The 22,336-nt window shown below is 47.3% G+C and overlaps 2 protein-coding genes across 7 annotated transcripts in view; one reads left to right on the top strand and one right to left on the bottom strand.

Moving 5' to 3' along the window:
• The window catches only part of ZSWIM5 (zinc finger SWIM-type containing 5), a 121,502-nt gene extending 115,687 nt beyond the window's left edge, over positions 1-5,815 (top strand). For all 4 annotated transcript variants that reach the window (XM_083619817.1, XM_083619819.1, XM_083619818.1 and 1 more), the window contains exons 11-14: positions 566-720; positions 1,942-2,105; positions 2,512-2,593; positions 3,363-5,815. In XM_083619817.1, coding sequence (XP_083475943.1) covers positions 566-720; positions 1,942-2,105; positions 2,512-2,593; positions 3,363-4,225 — 1,264 coding nt within the window. In that variant the 3' untranslated portion in view covers positions 4,226-5,815. The remainder of the gene's footprint in view (positions 1-565; positions 721-1,941; positions 2,106-2,511; positions 2,594-3,362) is intronic.
• Positions 5,816-7,554: 1,739 nt separating this feature from the next.
• UROD (uroporphyrinogen decarboxylase) lies at positions 7,555-22,181 on the bottom strand. 3 transcript variants are annotated; one of them, XM_083619947.1, is made up of 10 exons: positions 22,063-22,181; positions 18,556-18,668; positions 17,914-17,993; positions 13,857-13,919; positions 13,570-13,767; positions 12,505-12,666; positions 11,230-11,367; positions 9,011-9,111; positions 8,181-8,247; positions 7,555-7,880 (listed from the first exon to the last, which is right to left on the bottom strand). In XM_083619947.1, exons 2-10 carry the CDS (start codon positions 18,581-18,583, stop codon positions 7,716-7,718), a joined length of 1,002 nt encoding a protein of 333 aa, XP_083476073.1. In that variant the 5' UTR covers positions 18,584-18,668; positions 22,063-22,181; the 3' UTR covers positions 7,555-7,715. The 3 variants fall into 3 exon arrangements, with proteins under 3 accessions (XP_083476073.1, XP_083476074.1, XP_083476072.1); XM_083619948.1 differs by lacking the exon at positions 22,063-22,181 and adding an exon at positions 19,426-20,831 and having other exon boundaries at positions 18,556-19,372; XM_083619946.1 differs by lacking the exon at positions 22,063-22,181 and adding an exon at positions 19,969-20,100.
• Positions 22,182-22,336: the final 155 nt, after the last annotated feature.

The following is a 22,336-nucleotide window of genomic DNA, read 5'->3' as shown; positions in this document are numbered from 1 at the left end:
GCCTTTGGTCTCTTGGGTGGTACCTTTGTTCTTCTTATCAGGAAGGGCACAACAGGAAATGCAGGAAGCCATCAGGTGTTGTAGTGGCTGTGTGTCCCAGCAAACAGGTTGGTCTGGGAGGGAGAGTTCTGGTTTCCAGAAGGCTGAAGGTGGGGGGGGGGGGAGGCTTTAAATAGAAACATGTGAGCAGGTAGCTCCAAACTGCAGCAGATGCCCTGGGGCAAGACAGCCCCCCTTCCCCGCCATCTCTAAGCAAAACCAGATGACTGCTGTGTGCAAATCATGCTTGGCTCTGACATAAAAGCACAAGAGGGGGATGTTTCTAAACTTATATTTTTCTTTACAAGTTTATAAATCACTCCTTAGTTCTCTCTAGTGGCCTTTCAAGTTTTGTTCAAGGCCGGTCTTGCATCCATATGTTGTAGAAGACCTCAAGGTTTACTACAGAGTTGTTACAGACAGCATACCATGGACAAAGAAGGCCAAAAAACTTTTTAGACTGACCCGACCCCTGGCAGGTATCCCTTCTTCATAGGCCTAACATTGCTGGTTTGGTTCTCCCTAGGCTGCCCGTTCTGGAGACAACGGCCTCAGGCGACGTCACCCACCCTCACCATATTGTTTCAGTGGTGCCTAGCAGATACCCGCGCTGGTTTACTCTGGGACACTTGGAATCACAACAGTGTGAACTTGCTTCCACTATGCTGACAGCAGCCAAAGGTGAGTGAAAGACTCCTTGTGTAATGGATTATAGCCACCAGAAACTCTAGCTGGCTTGCTCACCATTTGGACCTGTGCAATGAAGAAAGCCAGTGTGGTTCAAAAAATCAATGAAGGACAGCTTTGGTCATTGGTGGGTGGGTTGACTCCCATGTTTTGGGTGGTCCTTGGACAAGGTAGCCTCAGTGAGCACTCCCTTCCTATGCTGCCCCATAACTTGCTCTCTTCCTCTATGCACAGTCCACCCACATGGCATTTCCTTGAGAACTGGTTTTATGAGGCTCCAGCTAACTGCTGTCTCTGTTCCTTGCAGCAAGGACTTCCAGTTTTATTTACAGGCGCTCACTTAATCAGTTTGGGGCATGCCCTATAGAGAAATGTGATCATTGCAACATTTCTGGCCTCTGTTTATCGTCAGGGCTTTGCCTTTAATCACTTAGAAATTTTAAATTTCTATCTTTATTAGGATGTCTACGGCGTGTAGGATGAGCTCTCCTGGCTCAGACCAAATGTCTAGCATCCCGCTCCCGACCCTGGAGAGCCACCACTAGGGCTCATCCACATTTCTTCCTGTCCTACTGCTTTCCCCTGGGGAAAACTGCTCTTTAACACTCAGTCGGAGCAAAGGGCAATTTGGGTTTTCTCCGGATTGACCTTTGCTCTGATTTAGCACTAAAGAACGTGTTTTCCCTTGGAAAGGAGTGGTGTGAGGGAAAAACCACTTGGGACTTGTGGCTAGAAAGTGCAGGTGAAAAGGAAAACTGCTTGGACTCATGCTTTCAAGGCATGGGACAAGCAGAAGTGTGGAGGAGCCCCTGGTCAGTGTAGACAATACTGAGCTAGATGGTCTAAATGGTCTGACTCCGTATACGGCAGATTCCTTTGTTCCTAAGCACTCTTGTTGTTCTCCACAGGATATTTGCTTGAGTTGAGAAAGGCTGTTAGTGGGTAGAATTTGGGGGTTGAGGAGGGGTCAAGTGAACACTTAATGTAGCAATGAAAAGGCTTTGATCTGAAATTCAAAGTGTCCCTTTTATGTACACTTCATCCCAATTCTCCCCAGCAAGGCTGTGAGGAAAAGGAAGAATCCACTTTTCTGCTCTGCTCCCAGATGTTTAGGAGTGCAGTACTGTCTAGTTTAATCATGAGAATGCTGATGTCTTAGTAGGGAGTTGGCAACCTGCCAGGCAGTAGGTGAGCTCTTTCCTGTCTCCAATCCAGGGGACATGCTGCGCCTACGTACGGTTCTGGAAGCCATTCAAAAAAACATCCATTCCTCCTCTCTGATCTTTAAGCTGGCCCAGGATGCCTTCAAGATTGCCACACCTGCGGACAACAACTCTGACACAACCCTGCTCAATGTGGCACTGGAGCTGGGACTGCAGGTAAGGGAGAGAGGTGATCGCTAGGAAAAGTGGGGAACTTTCCAGGGCTATGTTTTCGAAGGGCAAGCCTCCCTTGAAGCCAGTGGTAGAGTCTGAACCTGGCTCAGAACTTGGGCGTTCTTGCTGCTTTTATGGTGGACTCTTAACATTCAACTCTACCTGTTAATTAATGGACAGAATTTACAAACCACCTGAAAAGTTCAAAGCGGCTTATGCATGGTTCTCAGGTAGACTTCATCCAAGGAGCTTATGAAGCCAGTTCTGCTTATTTTCTGCAGCAGAAATACCTCCAGTCTTCTTTTCTTTCTCTGGGTTATACAGTGTTATACTGATCTAGGAAAGTGCAAGTCCAAGCTTTGTGACTGTCTCTGGGAAATAATCATCGTCCACTCATTTGCCGTTCCAGGTAATGCGCATGACCCTATCAACCTTGAACTGGAGACGGAGGGAAATGGTGCGATGGCTGGTGACCTGTGCTACAGAAGTGGGTTGGTATCTCTTAGTCACACATCTTGCAGGGAGGGCTGCAGCCCAAAGTGAGTCTGTACATTCTGATGAGCCAGTGGCAGGTCCTGCTCACACAAAGGATAATATGATTTAAAACAGCACTTTCAAGTGTTAAAAGCACATCTTGCTGAAATCCTCATAACAATTATGTCCCCATGTCTCAAATGTGAGGACTGAAAGAGAAGGGGTTGCCTGAGAACTCTTACTGTGTTTGTGGCAGAGGTAAGATTCAAATCAAGGACATCTTGAGTCATAGCTCCATGTCTTGCAGGCTACATGCATCAGCACCCAAACATCCACAAATGTAGCCGTTTCCCATGTGATAAGATCCCTGCACTAGCAAAACAGCAACAGATAAATGTAATTTTATACTAAGGAAGATACCATTGTGTGCAGCTTTTAAAAACATCTGTTTTTTTGGCTAACATAAACCAGAGGCCTTCCACCTATAACGTTAAGCCAGACGCTAAGCTTCCTGTGATCATAGCAGTTTTGGTTACTGGCACAGCCCTTTATTGTGAGCCTTGCCAAATTTAGCAGTGATGTCCAGCTTCTAGGATACAGACTAAGAGGTTAGGGTGTGGCTGATTTAGCCTGCACTTTTGTATCACTGCAGAGCCCAGTGACCATAATATTTATGAGCACAGTTTCACTCGGCTCTTTTTTTTGCCACTGCCACATACTCAAGTGCTCCAACATCATGCTTGCCACTTTACTATTGGTTGAAAAGCTTGTGCTCCCTTCTTGCAGGTGTACGGGCCTTAGTCAGCATCCTGCAGAGCTGGTACACCCTCTTCACCCCGACTGAAGCCACCAGCATAGTAGCAGCAACGGTGATGTCCCACACAACAATCCTGCGCCTCAGCCTGGACTACCCGCAGCGAGAAGAACTGGCCAGCTGTGCCCGCACACTGGCCCTGCAGTGCGCCATGAAGGATCCCCAGAACTGCGCTCTCTCCGCCCTGACGCTCTGCGAGAAAGACCACATCGCCTTTGAGACTGCCTACCAAATTGTGATAGATGCTGCTTCCACAGGCATGACTTACTCGCAGCTCTTCACCATTGCACGGTACATGGAGCACCGTGGGTACCCTCTGCGGGCATTCAAGCTGGCATCTCTCGCCATGACCCACCTCAACCTTGCCTATAACCAGGACACGCACCCGGCCATCAACGACGTGCTTTGGGCATGTGCGCTAAGCCACTCTCTGGGCAAGAATGAGCTGGCGGCCATCATTCCACTGGTGGTGAAGAGCGTGCATTGTGCCACGGTGCTGTCCGACATCCTGCGCCGCTGCACCATGACAGCCCCGGGCCTTGCAGGGATTCCCGGCCGCAGGAACTCTGGGAAACTGATGTCCACAGACAAAGCGCCTTTGCGCCAACTGCTGGACGCGACGATAAGCGCTTACATCAACACGACGCACTCTCGGCTCACCCACATCAGCCCGCGGCACTACGGGGAGTTCATAGAGTTTCTGAGCAAAGCTCGGGAGACTTTCCTTCTGGCTCAGGATGGCCACATTCAGTTTGCGCAATTCATAGACAACCTCAAGCAGATATACAAGGGCAAGAAGAAGCTCATGTTGCTAGTGAGAGAGCGGTTTGGATGAGCTTCTGCATTAGTTAAAAGAAAAAAGAAGGAAAGAAGGAAGGAACCCTGATCCCTGTTGGTGGAATCATGCCTACTGGGCCAGACGGACTATGTTTTCCATCCAGAGAGGATTCCTGGATTATTATTTTTTTGAGGAACGTAAACCAAAAGCAGCACGGCAGGAAGGGTTTGCTTCCCACCCACTCGCAAACACCTCGGCAATACCAAAAGCTAACCAGGAAAAATTGAATACCTCTTTCCCAAAGGGCATGGCGGATGGAGGCTGAAAAGCAAACCACCTCGAAGGAGGCATGGTAATGCGTCGCTCAGCCTCTTGCGTTGCCACCTTGGCTCTTGGCTGGTGGCCTTGTAAGAGGTGCAGCCTGCCAAGACGGGCACATTTCACCGTTTTCTTTTTTGTGAAGATCCTTAACTGAAAAAAAACCTAACGTTAACTGTTCTCAGGGATTGCTTTACTAAAAGTAACAGAAGCATTTATGATACTGTAAATACGATAGTATATGTGTCGATTATTAAATTGTAAAGTTCTAATTATTTATAATTATTCTCTTTTTGTTTGGGGGATACTTGAAATGTGTTGTGGGCTGGGGATTTTGGTTTTGGTTTCGTTAAGCATATCCAAACATGAGAAAAGATGAACATTTCTCAGGTTCCCCGCCCTGCCAGCACTGTTGGTGAAGAGGGGCTGGTGGGTGGTGTCTGATGAGTAGAGAGGATGGACCAAGAGTTCATGCAGAACCACCGCGACACAACAGCCTTGGAAGAGAGGAGACAAAGGTGGAAATGGCAAAGCCCGCCATCAGGGTGCGTGGACTTGGCCCACGGGCTGCTAGCCACAGCACTCGCCCTGCCTCTGCTGGTTTATGCTGTGGTTCCAATTATGGAATACAAAGACCCCAGGAAGCCAGATTGTTGGCTGTGAAACAGTTGAGCCCATAGTGTAAATAACCGATTTTTTTGGCCTTCCTCCACATGCCTATGGATAGATGCGTGCAAGAGCTGCATGCTATATGCGCATGGGAAGATGTGTCTTTCCTTTGGCAGATGGGGAGCAGGGAACACATTTTTCTCTTGCTTATGTGTGTCTTTTATTTTCAACTCCATTTCTAAACCGTTGCCTTTGATGGCACCTGCAGGGTCTGGTGCCCTCTGGAGGACAGCCTTCCTGGTCCCATTTCTTGCTGCTCCACCTCCCACCACTGCTTAAGTGGTTCATCTTAATTTTTTAACTTCTTCCAATGAAAAATAAAGTTGGGGGGTTGGAAGCAGGAGCAACACGGCTCTTCCACTTGTCTTTGTGTTCCCCTGTTCCAGTGTGTCCTAGTTTTAAAAGGGGCAGGGAGGGAATGGGGTGGGGTGGGGCAGGGGTCGGGCTGAAGGGTAGCTTAGAAAATGTGGATTAAAATTACCTACTGTCTGACTCCCGTTTTGTTTTTCACAATACTCTGAGAAAACTGGGCCAGGGAAACCCAGCTCACCCCAGTATTTGTTGCCATAGAAGTATCATTCTTCACGTCTGACTTATTTTATTTTGTGTACAACCTCTTGACCCAATGTTTAATAAAAAAGAAGGAAGATGTTCATACCACTTCTGTATCACTCCAGCCCTTTCTGTTGTCAGCAATGCCAATTAAAAGGGAATAAAAAGACAGCAGTTCAAAGGCAGTTGTTGAGATGGGAGGGATGGGAGTGAATGCAACCTTCTAAACCACCAGCCTTGCATCCTTTTGGTCTGGAAAGAACCACATGTGGCTTTTGCCTCTTCCTGTACTGAGTCTCCAGTTACTTCACCAGCAAATATTTATATGTCAATACCCCCTGCCTCAGATGGAATATACTTGTGCAGAAACAATCCTATAAAGCGAGTATGGATCTTTGATGTACAGTGGGATATACTGGCGTAACATCTGTGATGATCGTGGCTTAGGGCAATGAAACCTGAAAAAACCTCTCTCTCTCTCTCTCTCTCTCCCCCATCCGCAATCGGAACACGGCTGTAGGTTGAAATCCTCTTTGGAGGCCCTGCTATACGTCCTGCCAACAGAAGATTTTTGTGTGTGGCAGCACTTTGGAGGAATTCCTTCTCAAAGGAGGTAAAACTAGGCCATCCCCGAGGGTGGTTCGGCAGGCAGGGAAAGCAATGTTATTGGCACTTGCTTTCCATATATGACTGAAGAGTCAGACTCTCATCCTTTCAATTTTAAGGCTTGAGCTTTATTTTTTGCTAGCTGATGATGCCGCCTTTGGTTTTGTTCTTTTATCTGAACTGCTGGAGGTGATGGTGTTATGTTAGACCTAAACAGCAGTGTAGAGAAAAACCTAACAGGTCTCTGCAAGAGCCCTGCTCCTCTCTTAGCTGCTGATGCCACATTTACTAGCTGCAGCCTCAACACTGTAGCATCCCCTTCCCACTGTAGCATACCTGTTAACAACGTGATCATTGCCTTAACCACCACAGTTCCTCCCATGCTATTCCAGTTCTAAGAAAAGCGTCCACTGGTGTGTTTACATATCACACACAAGTAACAGACTTTCTGAGGGGGCTGGTGCTGCTTGTGTCTTCTATAAACATGTTTCCTTATCATGACATGCAGCTGATAACTGTCAGATGCAACCAGGCTGAATGCTGAAGCAGACACAGTCACCACTATGGAAGCAGAGATATAGGAAAAGGAAGGCTGGATTTCTTTACTGGAGGAACCTGCTTAGCTGTTGCTGGATAATGAACAGCAGTGAGGGAGGTGCAGTGCAGCACAGCATGTTCATATTGAGAATTAAACATCACAAGAGTCTTTTCCACTTATTCCTGGGTTGCCTGTTCAGCAGCAAGCACATGGTCGCTCATCCTTCCTGAGTGGGTTGTGCATATGCAGACCTTGACTAAGCCAGAACAGCAGCACCAAAGCAGAGGAAGATTCAATCATTTAACTAAACACCATGTGCTGGATTGTTAATCCAGATGGGAAACTGTTGTAAATACTTCACTTTGCGGTATGGAGCATGGCCATCGCTTCGTAGAGACACGTGGCTATTGCTAAAGGGGGCCCCAAACTGAGTAATTGGGTGATACAAGGTACCCTAACCCACCTTCTATTGTTAAATGGCAAAAAACTTACTCTGCTGTGGAGGACAGAGAAAGGCCACACCTAGCCACTGGTTGGAAGGGGCAAGAAAAGGTCAGTAAAAGGATCCACCCCTTTCTCAGATAAGCTTTGTAGTGTGTAGGGATAAAGCCAGGATCAAAAGCATTGGGTGCTTCAGAAGTGCCCAAGACACATACATTCTCTCCCCCTCTACAACCCACCCAGCATCCCAAGCATTGTGCCATTAAAATGTGGAAAGCATTTTAATAGTGCGCTATTACAAACCCACATCCTTGTTCTTTCTATCAGTCCTAGTGACTGGCTCTCCAGCACTCGCAAACATGATCCTCTCTTGCTGCAGTCTCTTTGATGCTTTGTCCATTTTCCATCCGGCTCCCCAAGTCTTCAGGAACATTTCTTGAGATGGCGAGAGTGCCTATGTACAGCATCCACAAAGGCCCCCACGTGCTCCGGGCTCATGTCAGGATACAGGCCATGACCCAGGTTGGCAATGTAGTGCTTGGAGCCAAAGCCTTCCACCATCTTCTTCACCAGCTCCCCAATCTTCTCCTGACAAAAGTGAAGAAGAATCAGCAGGGCAAGACAGTTGAAGCAACCAACCTAGGCTAACTTATAGTGTATTGGAAGAGGGGGGGAGAGAGCGTATTTGACAGACTCAGTGCAGACACTCCTTACAACCATTGTTTGCTAACTAGGAGCATCCTGTGGCGTTGTGTGTTGGGTCCAACCTCACCCATTACTGAAATGTGTGTCCCCCACCAACAGCTTCCCACTGAAGTAACGTGACCTTAGCCCTAAGAAAGGTTCCCTGACATTTGTCTAGGGGGCTTGTGACACCTGCCTCTTTACCTTTGGTGCATAGAGGGCACATGGATCCAAATTCCCTTGTAAAGTAATGTCTTTCCCGATCCGCTGACTGCAACAGAACAAAATAAAACATCAGTACCTGCTCTGGAGGTTGAGGGGGGATACTTGTAAGCACCAGAGCAAGATGTAGCTCCTCATCATCACAAGAATGTGAGATACTTACGAAATCAGATGGTTTTAAAACAGGAAGAGCAATGGTTGGAAGCCGTAAGAGCTAATGATGGTTGCCTACATCTACTTGACACCTGTGTCCCAGGTGCCTCTTGGGTCTAATTCTGATGTATCTGGCTAGCCCTAGGTAGAAGGTTGTACCTAATTAAACTTATCCAGGTTGTACTTATGTTGCAAAGTCATAAAATATTGGAGTTGGAAGCCTCTAGTGAATAAGAGCTCACTGCCCAGCTCTTCCCATTAGGATATTTCTAACAAGATTTAGCCAAAATTCTGCTTCCTTGTGGTTTCCACCCATTCCTTCTAGCCCTGCTTCCTGAAACAGTAGAGTGAAATTTACTTTGTTCCACTGACCACATGAAACAATCAGCTCTCCGTTTCCCAACTGCTGCACGTGAGCAGGGTTTGGTTCTTCATAGTGGCAATCCAATGAAGGAGCTCCCTGCACCTATAAACTGCTGGCTCCTCTTATTTCCTCTTATATCCCCAGTCCATTCCACTTAGCCAGTAGTTGTTGTATCCACAATACCGTATGAAGCAAAATTTATGGGAAACGAAAGGATTCTAATATTGGGGAAAGCACTTTAGAAATCCTACCAACCCTCCTAACAGTCCCTACGGAAGGCCAGTCAATTTCTCACCGAGCAGCCTGGGGGGAGATGGTCCAGTCCAGGCCAATCACTTCGTAGCCACATTGTGCCAAATCCTCTAGGGCATAATGCGCATCCTTGGCAAAGATGATCTGAGAGAGGAGACAGAAAAACAGGACAACGTGGTGGGCAGGGCTGCGTGCTTAGCACCAAAGCAAGAATGGGGAACCTCTGGCCCTCCAGATGCAGTTTGGCCACCATTGCCGTCATCTCTGGCTGGTACTAGTGCTCCTGCGAGTTAGGTGTCCAGCAGAATCTGGAATACAACATGTCTCTTCCATTGTAAGATGTTCACATCCACAAACAAGAAGAGCTTCTCTTGGTGCACAATGGGAAAGGGGGGGACAGGACAACAGAGAAGTTTCTATACGCAAGCAGATCTTTGCAGGCAGGTCCTTGACCGCTCTGGCTTGCCCAGTTGGCATTGCTTTATTACTTGGCTGCCTTCTAGTGGTGAAACAGGACTACTACAACTTTGTACTTTGCTTTTATTTTAAAAGGGGGGGGGGTCTCCTTAACACAGACACATCAGCCCCAAGCTAAAAGGAAAGACAGAAAACGGAATGGGGACAGGCAGCAGACAGACCAAGAGATACCTCCAGTCTGGAATATCTTCCATCACCGCCCTTCCTGCCATTCAAGAATTGGATTGGAATGCAGGTGATTTTGAGGGAGGTTGTGTGGGGCAGATTCCCTCCAAGCAGTCAACAGCTTGGTATATAACCTAGGAGCACAGGAAGTTCCTTCTGCAGATTCCTTCACTTCCGGTCAATACTGCTCTGTTCCTGCTATCTCACAGGAACTTGAGAAGTTGCCTCATGAGCCAGGTCAGACCTAGTTTGCACCATATTCCCTGACTGGCAACACCTCTCCAGGGTCTCAGATTTCCTTCCTTCCTTCCTTCCTTCCTTCCTTCCTTCCTTCCTTCCTTCCTTCCTTCCTATTATTATTATACCTTGCCCATCTGGCTGAGTTGCCCCAACCACTCTGGGTGACTTCTAACATAAAAACATAATAAAACCTTAAACCTTAAAAAGCTTCCCTATACAGTACAGCAGAGCTTTCCAGACTTTTCATGTTGGTGACACGCTTTTTAGACATGAATCATTTTGTGACACAGTAATTCAGCTTTACTAGCAAACTGGAGGTTAAACTAAACCCCTTTCCAGCCCTGGGAGGAGTGTGGGTAGTGTTTGCACGGCAAACCTACACACTGCAGCTGACACACTTAATGTGTCGCAACACAGTTAGGAAAGCTCTGCTATACAGGGCTGCCTTCAGGTGCCTTCTAAAGGTTATATCTCATCTCCTTGACATCTGATGGGAGGGCATTCCACAGGATGGGTGCAGCTACGGAGAAGGCCCTCTCTGCCTGGTTCCCTGTAACTTCACTTCTAGCAGTGTTGGAACCACCAGAAGACCCTCGGTGCTGAATCTCAGTGTCCGGGCTGAACAATGGAGGTAGAGACGCTCCTTCAGGTATACTGGGCAGAGGCCGTTTAGGACTTGGAAACCTGCTACCTTGTCCTTTCAATGGAAGATGCCAGAATTTGAATCTGGCACCTCCCACGTGCATATCCTGAGCTTTATCACAGCTATACTCCTTCCCAGTGCAGAGGTAGGGATGTCCCAGATTATCAAACTGAGTACTGAGTGTGTTAAGGAGTAACCTCCAGCACATGAGTGTGTACAGTACTAGTAAATAGATACCAAAAGCCAAACTTCTCCAGGATTTAGGAAAGTTCGTAGCCCACCTCAACCAATCAGTATGAGTTGGGGAAAACATTTTTTTTAGGGGGGTAGAATGTTCCTGCTCCCCAATTCTTACAGTAGGAGCCTGACTTAAGAGAAGGATACCCAGTCCTGCTCTCACCTTATCCTCTGCTCTCTTTCTGACTCTACAAGAATTTCCTTTCAGCCTTGTGGCATCATGGTCCTCTGCATTTAATTGTGCACAAGGCACACTAGAGGAGATGCCCACACATACACCACTATTGCCCATCTATATCTCTTCTGGAAGGCAGCTCCCAAAGGCCTTCTGTCCTACCCTCGGTATGGACAGATGGAGTGGCCTTCCATGGCTGCTGCTTCAATATCACCATGGGTGATATCTCTTTTTAGGATGAACAGAAAACACCAACAGTCCTTCCAGCTCCAAGATCTGCTGATCCTATGAATCCCACAAGGAACCCAAGAGATCTGTCTCTTACCATGGGCACCAGAGGCAGGTCATCTTCCCGTAGCTTGCTCTTCACTCGCTTGGCAATGCAACGGATGGAGGGGAGGGCAAACTCTGCAAACTGCTCTGGTCCCAGGTGCCCTGCGTGGGACTCAAAAAGCTGTAGAGCCTGCCAAGAGAGACAGCACCAAGGAATCAGCATCCCTCTTGGCTGACATCTCTCCCTCTTAAGTGCAACTCTTCTACAAATATCAGAAATGACTGTTCCTTCCCCATAGCACACAAGTGGGCCTCCTCCACTCACCCACACCCCAAGGAAAGGTTGCCCTTGGCACCAAAAAGTTTGCCCATGCCTGACACAGAACAATGCATTTCCCCCCCCCTAATCCAATCTCTCCTGACACAAGGCAAGCGATTCCAGTAAACAATCTCGAATTCTTCAACTGGAACCAATGCTATAATTAAACCGCCTTAGGCTGCCATCCTAAACCCCCTATTTGGAAGGAAATCACACGGGGGCGGAAGAATGCCAGTGGGGCTTAGTTCTGAGTACATATGAATAAGATCAGAGTGTTAATTTACAGACCTTATTCTCATCACCTTCATCTAAAAGGTTGTGCTCTAGGAGGTTGTCACAAGCTAAGGAAATCAGCTGGAAGGCTACTTCTTCTCATGTTCCATCCGTAAGTTATGTGAATGTGTGAGGGAGGTAGGAATCGCACCAGCTGACCCCACCTCCCATGCATTCCACATGATGCAAGAGGGAGCATCTGGTGCACAGTGCTTGTCCCCATGATGGGGAACCCTGCCATGCTCCCCAATCACATGCATAGCCCAGTGTCACCTTAGAGCTGAATGAATAAGACCAGGGAGCCAGCTGGCATGATCTTGGGGAGGAGGAGAAGTTTGCTGTGTTATGCAGAGTGCCATCAGGCAGCAATTTTGCCAAAGGAGGAAAGCTGTTTTCCTTTTCTTTTATTTGCAACCACGAGGGCTAAAAGCCTATTCCTAAAAACAAAGTGATTGGATTCTGTAATAAAAGGTTACATGATAAGATTATGATTAGCAGCATGGCACTACTGATTTCTTGCCGGCACCCTTTACCTTCCTGAAGTAAGCTTTTTCCCCAGATCTCATTTGTCTTAAGGGTCGTGGCTGTAGAAGACGAAGGGTATCTCAAAAGTGCCTTGGAAAATGAGCAAATTTGTCCAACTTACAGCTATGCCTGAAAGCTTGTGGGCAGGAGCTGCCCAGGAGTCTACAGCTCTTCTCAAGCAGGATGATGCCACTTTCTTCTTCCACTCACCTGAGCGCCTGCAGCCACCTGCCCCACCAGGTAATCCACAATTACATCAGTCAACAACGTGAGTAGACGGTGACTGGCCTCAGGGTGCCGGTAGAGCCAGGCCTTGGCTTTGGCCATTGTGTTGGAGCCGCCACCTTCAATCATATAGGACATCAGTGTCCACTAGGAAGCAGACAATAAGCAGAAAGTGAAAGCAGGCGTGAATTCAAAAGCACTTGTTCCAATGCCTCACCATGCCCAAGCCAGCTTCTGTAAGGCAAGTGGTTCTTCCAGAAACTGTGAGGCAGCTCTGTTCTTCTTCTTATTTTATTTACTATTATCATTTATCGAATTTACATACTGGCCTTCACCTGCGTATTTCAGGGCAGTTCACAACATATCAGGTTACTTGTTCAGTTCAGAACCAGGCCTTAACCCCTCTGGGTTCCTAAAAACCAGAAGCTGTATTTGCCTTAATTGATATCATTCACTTCTAAAGATGTCATGCATTGCCTCTCCTGCCCCAAAACTTACACGCCCAAGCTTTGATGCTTCCACTCTTAAGTTGACTTTTGGCCAACTGTAATCAGTCAAATGCATGACAATTTTTAATGTTCACCTAAATGAAATGCAACACACTTATTTTAAGCAATATCTTAAGCAGATACTTGGCACACCCTTTCCAGTGTGTCTTCCCTGCCCAGCAGAAAATGCTGGAAAGGAAGGCATAGAAAAGCCGCCTCTCTCAGCCACCTGCCACCCATCAGTTAGTTCCACAAATATCATTCTATGAAGTCAATGTTTGAGCAGCAGCAAGCTAAGGCAGGGAGTCAGGGACCCAGCGGCCTTACTAGGAGAGACCATGAACTACGCCAGCCTGTAAGTGACACCCCCCATGACACACTCTCCTCTGCAGAGGTTGTCAAATGCTGCAGCTACAAATCCACGGTACCCAGAATCCACCTGGCCTCATGCAGCGGCACAGATGGCCAGCACATCCCAACATTTCCCAGCGCCCACCAGCATTTTTAGGGACTGACACACAGTTTCTTTGGGAGACGCCCATTTCCAAAGAACTGTACTTACCGGGGCGCCAGAGAAGCCGATCAAGGGCACCTTCCCTTCCAATTTGTGTCGGGTCAACGTGATGGCCTGGAAGACGTAGCCAAGCTCCGCTGCCACATCCACTTTCTGGCGGAGTTTCAGCAGGTCCTCGACTTCCTTCAGTGGCTCCGGGAAGGTGGGTCCCTTGCCAGGCACCATCACCACCTCCATGCCTAGCGCCTAGGAAAGCAGCAGGATGTTAAGGAATTTCTTTCTATAAGTGGTACAGCTGCCCCCCACCGCCCCTCCCCACGTCCAGCATCTCTTACCTGGGGCACCACCAAGATGTCCGAGAAGATGATGGCAGCATCAAGAGGAAAGCGCCGTAGAGGCTGAAAGGAAGAAGAACACACAGACCTTGTAGAGGGTGCTCTGCCCCCTTTTTAAACTAGAAAGAGAACCACCCTCTCATAGGAGAGAGGAAATATTTGAAAATACAAAGGCAGTAAGCCTGAAAACTCAGAAGGGGGAAGGAGGGCAAGATTTCTGCTAAGGCCCAAAAGCTAGTGCACTACAGACGTAGTGTATGAACACCAGAACATAGGATGCTGCCTTAGGATGCTGAATCAGAACACAGGATACTGAATCAGACCACTAGTCCATCTAGCTCAGTGCTATCTATACTAACTGGAAACTCTTCTCCAGGGGTCAGGTAGGAGTCCAGTCCTACCTGGAGATGTTGGGGATTGAACCTGGGACCGTCTGTGTGCAAGGCACGTGCTCTAACCATGTGCTACAGCCCCTCCTTCACAAAAGAGAATGCCAGGCAGTGGTGTTGCAGACATTCCAATAGGCAGCCCGAACCCTGCAGCCTAGATTTTCAGCAGACAATGATACAGTCCTCCTGTGTACTGCACAAGATGATCTTCCCGCAGCCTGGCCTTCTTGGTCCTTTGAGTCCACATCTCCCCTGATATACCACCACTATACTATTACCAAAATATTCAGATTCAGACAGTGAGGAAGTATCACTTCCTGTAAAGGTAAAGTGGGTGTGCTGTATGTGGAGCACAGCATGCAACATGGGGAAAGGCATAAATAGGTTCCCGTATGCTGGAGGTTATCCAGGAACCCATTCCTGTCTTTCCCAGAGTCCATTTTAAGTACAGATATGTAGGAAAACTGCACTGATACACAGACTACACCAATACGCAGGACAATGTTGGTTTGTGGAACGTCTCTCTACACCCACCCACCCCAAAAAGGGCAGACAGTGGCTATGCATATAAAATAGAACTTGCTTGCCGCTTGCTTCCCTTCAGGATAGACAAGGCTTAAGGCAGGATATTGGGCCGGGGGGGGGAGGGGTTTGGAGTTCAAAGAATGTGTTCTCAGTCCACAATCCCCACAGTTCTTGGAAATTCTATTACAATGTTTTTAAAAGAAAAGGAGTCTAGTATTCAAAATTGCAAAAATAAAGCTGTGATTTAAAAAAAAAATGGCAGGAAAAGACTACAAAGATAATAAGAACCAAAAAGATAATCTGTTCAAGTTGACTCAAAAGCTAAAACAGTCCAAAACAGAATGAGATTAGAATGTGTAGAAAAAGAGAAAGAGTGTGTGTGTGTGTGTATGTGTGTGTGTGTGTGTGAGAGAGAGAGAGAGAGAGAGAGAGAGGGAGAGAGAGAGAGGGAGAGAGGGAGAGGGAGAGAGAGACCAAGAGAGTTATGAACATTAAAAAAAAAATACAGTAACGTTTACAGGTGTGCTGTCAGAGGGACAATGAACACTGAAAAACATATTGACAGGTTGTATAACGAAGTGAGGCAAAACAGAAGGAAGCACTGCATAAATGCAGTCTTTTTATTTATTTATTTTTTAAAAAAAGAGGTGGAAGAATTCCTCAAGCAGTCAGCTGCACATAGAATTTTGGGGTTTCTTTTACAACTGAAGAAAAAGGAACAAACGTTAAGCCATTAATAAGATTTTTTAAGAGAAAGGCAGTGCTGTGCAGCGGGGGCGCGGGTTGTTAATGAATGTTACTAAAATAGACTTAATAGAAATGTTTGTAATGATGTTGCGAAAAAGAACATGGGGGGGGGGGAGGGAAATCAGAGACCCATGAAAGTGCCAAAAGCAGAAAAAAGGGAGGAGGTCCAAGAAGTAGACACATTATAAAAGAACAAAGGGAAAGCACGCTGCACAGATGTATGTTATTTGAGAAGGAAACGGGTCTTAGAAAACAATTGTGCATCATCTGTCTTTCAGGACATAGCTGGAGCGTATGATGTGCCTTTATGCATTTGAAAGCACACCGAGTCCGATCAAATGCTTCCATTTTGAATTAGGCAATCTGATGCACATGTATCAATAGTCCACTCCCAGGCATTCAAAATAGGGGGGGGGGGTCCTTGCATGTTAGCCCCCACTCCAACCTCCCCATCCCCATGTGGAAGCTTCAGATCTTTGGAAGCTGAGCATGAAGATCTATGGGCTACATTCTGCCTCCATGGTCGAAAGCAGCAATGCTTCTGAAAAGGGAGCTGCAGGAGGGAAGAGTGCTCTTGAGCTCATGTCCCGCTCACGGGTTTCCCACAGACATCTGGTTGGCCATCGTGAGAACAGGATGCAAGACTAGATGTGCCATTGGCATGACCCAGCGTGACTCTTCTTTACGTTCTTATTCAGAGGAATGCACTGAGAAGCCTCCCTGCAGTCAGAACCTCTGCCTTATCAGGGTTCCAGTTATGGATGTTTTAAGCAAGTTCAAATGCATGCCTTCAGAATAGAGCCAACGTGTAGTGACACTGGAGCAGAGGCTTCATGCACACACTCTGCTACCCTTCCTGCTACATGGAACACCCAACAGAGACATTATTGCTCAGCCAAGCACTGTCTGTGCAAGGGAAAGCGTAACAGTCACAGTGGAAATATCAGTTTCCTATTAGTAGAGTGGCCAAGACTTTCTGAAGTACAGTGGTATCTTGGTTCTCAAACTGAATCTGTTCCGGAAGTCTGCTTGACTCCCAAAACCATTCGAAAACCAAGGCGCGGCTTCTGATTGGCTACAGGAGCTTCCTGCACTCAAGCGGAAGCCGCGGAAGCCATGTCAGACGTTCAGCTTCCAAAAAACTTACTTCCGGGTTTGAAGTGTTCAGGAGCCAATTTGTTCGACAACTAAGTCATTTGGGAACCAAGGTACCATTGCATGTTTTAGCTAGTGAGCCCTTTCTTCCGTATTTCTTTTTAAAATATTTATATTGTATTGAAAGAAACACAAAATGCATTTATCAAAATTATAATGTTCTGTTAGTAATTTTACATTTGTGGCAATAACTTATTACTTATATACCTATCTTTCATATTTTATCACAATCCCTCTTTCATATTTCAAGCTAACAGATGCATTTTCATTTGTGCCTTCTGGAGACAACACATTCATCGCGAAATGGAGTGGAATTCAGCTAAGTTGTTGCATGAGTAAAATGAGCACTTTCCCTCCCCTGCTCTCCTCAAAACCTGCTCTGGAAAATTGGGGAAACAGTCCAGATCAGGTTTAGAGAGCATGTGGACAGGAGCTAGAGGAAAGTCCCATTGTGCAAGCAGACCTCGTTCCACTTGTGAACAGCCTACTTCTCACTATCTTGAATTCCACCCATGGATAATTTTGTTTTTATATTCAAGGAACAGTGTAGAACAACATACCAAATTATTTCCTGAATAATGTTTAGATACATCTAATGAAGAAGTCTGCAATACTTCTAAAAACTGGGGTGGTGGTGTTTTTTTAGCCTGAGAGCCACATTCCCTCCAGGGGAATGTTCCAGGAGTCACAAGGCAGAGGGAAAAGAGGGAAAAGCAACAAATGTAAGTTTTCCCTTTGCACAATGTGCTAGTTTCTACACACCCCTCTCTCTCCTCCACCCAGGCAAGCAAGAAGCATTATCAGAGCTCATGACACATTCCAGCCAGACAAAAAGAAGGGTGTGAAGCAGAGACAGTCCCCAGGGACAGATAAGGCCACATTTGGTCCCTGGATCTGAGGTTCTCCACCCCTGACCTAAATATATAAATTGCCCATGCAACTGAATAGCAAATGCAGCAAGGAGGATATTAAAACCCAAATCAATAACTGCTATTTAGATGGAAGAGACAAATGAAATTGGTTAGGGAAAGGCAGATGAGATGGTGAGTCTGAGGAGCCTCTTGTAAAACTATGCTGGTGACCATCTTGTGGGAGCAAATGTCACAGTTTATACTCTGGGGTATATTCAGCTCCTGCCACAGTCTGCAGAACAGGAATAACCTTCAATTGTGAATGGGGCGGGGGGAGAGAAATCTCCCTCCTGGAACCTTGCACACTTGCAGAGTCAGTTCACAACACACCTGCAGAGTCAGTTCACAACACTTCTCTGGTGATCGACAGGTAGCAAAGAAATCCTGAGCTGCTCGCGTCTCTCGGAACTCTGCAAAAAAAGAAAAAGAAAAAAAGAAAATTGAGTGGCAGGGAGATGCCTCTCAAAAGGAATGCAACTTAACCTAGAGGAGAGATGTGGGGAACCTAGGAGCTTCCAGATGTTGTTGGATTCCAATTTCCCTAATGTTCCACTGAACATTCTGGGTGGTACTGATGGGAGGTCAGATTCCAGCAACATCTGGAGGGCCATAGATTTCCTCCATCTGTGGACTAGAGGAACCGGCCCTCGGAAATGGATAAAGGCTAATTATGTCAATCACAGAGGTGTTGCAAGGAAAATAATCCAGGCACAGGACACTATCTGTCAATGCTTTTCAGAGCTGAAGTTTCTCCCAGATCCATTTTGTGGGCAGATACTAATAGCTGGATTCTTGCTTTCAGAATCCTCCAAAGGCTCTGGTCTTGAGAGCTTCTTTCCCTCTCCCTCCTACTCATTTTTAGGTAATCATACTCCTCTCTCAGAACTCAGGGCCAACCAGCAGGCCATCCCAGCCCCAAGGACAAGAAGACAAGATCCAAACATCTTTGTCCCAAACACCTCAGTCACTTACCTGGGAGGTACCTTCCCGCTTGCCTCATGCACCAAACAGGGGTGTATTCTGTCTCTTCTCCATGTGCTGCTCGGAGGAAGGTATCATTCTTCAGTTCAGGGAATTCTGTGAGACTTATCAGGGAACAGAAAACAGCCACTCATCCAAAGGCCTGGATTAAGAGGTCTGTTTGACCATTTATCAAAAACTATCCAATATAATGTGACTCCCAGGTGAAAGAAGATTCTCCCCCTCCTCCCCCTTTCAAATATTAAATTGACGACCGGGGAAGTGGCACTCACTAACTAAAACTTGGAAAAAATATTTACAGACCATTTCCTTTCTCACTACCATGTTGCAGTATTCTTTGCTGCAAGAGGGGTACAGACTGTTTTACTTCTCAAACAAACTACTGCATTACAATCCGAAGAAAACCAGAGGGAAAAAGACACACAAACATCAGTCCAGTCCATGGAACTATCATGCAATAAATTATCAGTGCGAGACAGGAACAGTTATTCTCCTCTTAGCTAGTTACAACTACAGGTTCTACATTCTATATTTATATTAGTCCTTTGGGGGACTATTTCTAATTTTATTTAACAGACATGCTGTGGACCACCTGAATGAAGTTTATGGACCGCTGGTGGTTGACAGACCACAGTTTGGGAACCCTTGCTTTATGCTGTGTCATTTGGATCAGAGCTAGATTTGGGCTTAGCCCTTGCACAGTGTTCAAAAAGCCTGGTTTGCCATGGCCACATGTGCAAACACAACTGTATGTATATTACTGTATGTATATTACTTCAGAAGTAGAATCCATCAAGCCCACTGGGGCCTACGTTTCAAGTAAACATGTGTAGTAATGCCAGGCTTAATAAAATGGCTTGCAAAGTGCTTTCACGCTAGCCACAATGAGAGGAATACCATCGTAGAAGCTGAAGTAGAGCAACCCAGGTGAAAGAATCTCACTGCAGCAAGCAATGTCTGCTTACAGCACGCAGAACCATCTCAAATGCGGGCCAGAAGGTGGAAAGAGAAAAAGGAGCCTCTCGTTTTTTCTCATACTCTGTAGCGCTGCGTCTTAATGTCTAATGGATAAAAGCAGTGCAAAATAAGGTGGAAACGCTTCTTAACCCAAACTTTGCCTACTGGTGCTCAGCGGAACCGACATTCGGCGCAAAGCAAACAACTCGGCACCGTGTCAGCCCTGCCTGCACCGGCAACACGAGCTCAACCCCAAGTACTGCACGGGTGGACCTGCATGTCAGAAAGGGCGTCAGCGGCTGAGGTGCTGCTTCCCTGCAGCAGCTGAAGACCCAGCAGCCCGGCCAAGGGAACAAGAGGCAAATGTCCCTCATCCCCTGCGCGGAACCCTTGTCCCACCCCACGAACCCGCGACCGCACAATGCCTGCTCTCTCGCTTCCACTCACACGACCGGCCCGTTTTTCTCCATCCCGCCCGCGCTGCTGCGGCCGCCCTACTCCCCGAGTCCTGGCAGGGAGAACAACACGCCTCTTCCTCCCCACTTCCGGGTTCCTTCCCCAGCTCCCCCGATTGGTGGCCTGTGGGATCCACCCACGGCTCCCGCTGGGCGTGGCCGGGGCAGGACCGGCATTACCGTAATGTGCGCTGTAGCACGTCTCCCGGAAAAGTTAGGAAGGGAGGCGCACAACACACGCGCCGCCGCTTGTCTGGGGCGGTGGAGAGAGGGCAGAACCAGCCCCGCGGAGCAGGGCTCTTGGACGCCCAAGTGGTGGGGCAGCAAAAACCCCTCTGGTCTATTTTGAGCATAGACATCCAACAAGTAACTGGCATTAGAACTCCTAATTAAATTAAATACAGTACAGAGAGCATTGCAACAACCCGTATAGTTCATGGGAGCTAGACAAATGCACCAAACCCTTGGGTCAAGGCAGCTATTATGCATGCAGAAATGAATTAAAAAACAGAAATATGCATTCAGTTTCCCCACAAGTCCACTGCCCTCATGTAGCCCCCGTATTCACAGCCAAGGGGAATGATTAAGAAGTTGGGTTAGTACATCTGCTACTAGTTCTACATCCATAAAATATGTGGTATTTTCCTGTCCTAACCGATAAATGCCACTCCCTGTGCTTGGCTGATAAAAACTTTGGACCACCTCCTTGGATACATTGTGCTCTTTGCTTGGAGATAAAAAATTACCCTAACCACAGCACCACATGGGACCAATAGATAAAAATGTGGGAAGGTGTTGCCAAAGGCTGCTTTGTCTGTGCCTTATTTCTCATATTACTGGAGAATCCACAGCTCAGTCATGATATATATACACCAACAGCAAACACAGTTCTCAGAGATCCAGTCCTTATGTAACCAAAGGTGCAACATTGTCAGGGAACTGTCATCGGAAGAACAGGTGGTGGAGGGGCTCCCAGAGGTTGAGAGAGACTTATCAGCGGAGGAGGGAACCAGCAGGGGGCGAGAAAGAGCTCCAAGGGAAGGCGAGTCAGAAGAGTGGCTCAGAGACAATTCCAGCGAGAACAGCGAGGAGGTTTCAGGACCTCCATTAGGGACACCCACTCCTCGCCGGAAATTGTCACGTAGAGAGTCCAGAAGATGTGTTTCCGTTAAGGAGCTGTTATGCTGGAAGAAATTCCGTAAACGCCCACTGTCGGATTCTGCCAGCGACTGACGGAGCCATGCTTATGGCGCTCCGTTACAGACAGTGGTTTGTGGACTTAGCCAAACACTGAGGGATTAGGAACTTTACGCACAAGCAGCTCAACATCCCATCACAAACATATATGTGCAAGAAGGAAGTATTAGCAGGCTCGGGGAGACCCCAAGATTGGCAGAAGTACAAGCAAAAACCTCCACAGCAAAACTTGTCATCAGGCCAAGCAGAAGTTTCCAGAAGCCACTTGGCTTCTTAATCCCATGTGGGTAAGTGCATTTGTGTTCACAGATCCTTGTACTGTAGTGTTGCTTAACAATGTTCATCAACACTGGTAAGTCTAAGAAGCAATATGACTCCAGATCATCATACAACATTAATGATGAGGGAGACAGACAAGACAGATCTGAGAAACAGTGTTAGGTCCTTCTGGGAGAGAAGATACAGAGGTGAAAGTGTTAAGACTGTACCAAGCAGAGTTACCACTAGATAATTGGGCACCTCCAAAGAACAGTGACATCTAAAGAGCACAACTCAGCAACAGAGAACATGTTTAAATGCCTTAGAGCAGCCTTTCTCAACCTTGGGTCCCCAGATGTTTTGGGACTACAACTCCCATCATCCCTGACCACTGGTCCTGTGAGCTAGGGCTCATGGGAGTTGTAGGCCAAAAACATCTGGGGACCCAAGGTTGAGAACCACTGCCTTAGAGAACCTGGGGGTCGCCAAACTCCCATCAGCCAAGGCTGGTATAGCTAATGATCAGGGATGATGGAAGTTGTGATCCAGGCCAGCAAGGTTTGGAAGGCCGCAGGTCCCCTATCCCTAGTTTAAGGCCACTATATTACTACTAGTGTCAATTCCCTGGCACCTGATCAGAGATCCTTCCGCCTGCCCTGTTGTTTGTTTTGGAAACGCGAACTTTTATGATATGCCTCATCGCCAGCCATTCACATGAGCCCAGGAACTGAAGTGAAACGGAGTCCGAGATCTTGCGCGTCGACCTTCCTTGGCCACTTTCACCTTAGGCCTAAACCTCCCGCGCGGGTTCCGGAGCTTGCCGCCGACCCATTTCCATTGCGCGGTTCCCCTCGCTTCTTGCATGCTCGGCTTGCTCATTCAGCCGTCCGCCGATAGAGGCTGCT

Source organism: Podarcis filfolensis (assembly GCF_964270895.1).
Source record: "Podarcis filfolensis genome assembly, chromosome: 6".
In the NCBI taxonomy this organism is placed as follows: domain Eukaryota; kingdom Metazoa; phylum Chordata; class Lepidosauria; order Squamata; family Lacertidae; genus Podarcis; species Podarcis filfolensis.
Note: the sequence above shows the minus strand (reverse complement) of the source record. Positions and strands in the feature narration are given on the sequence as shown.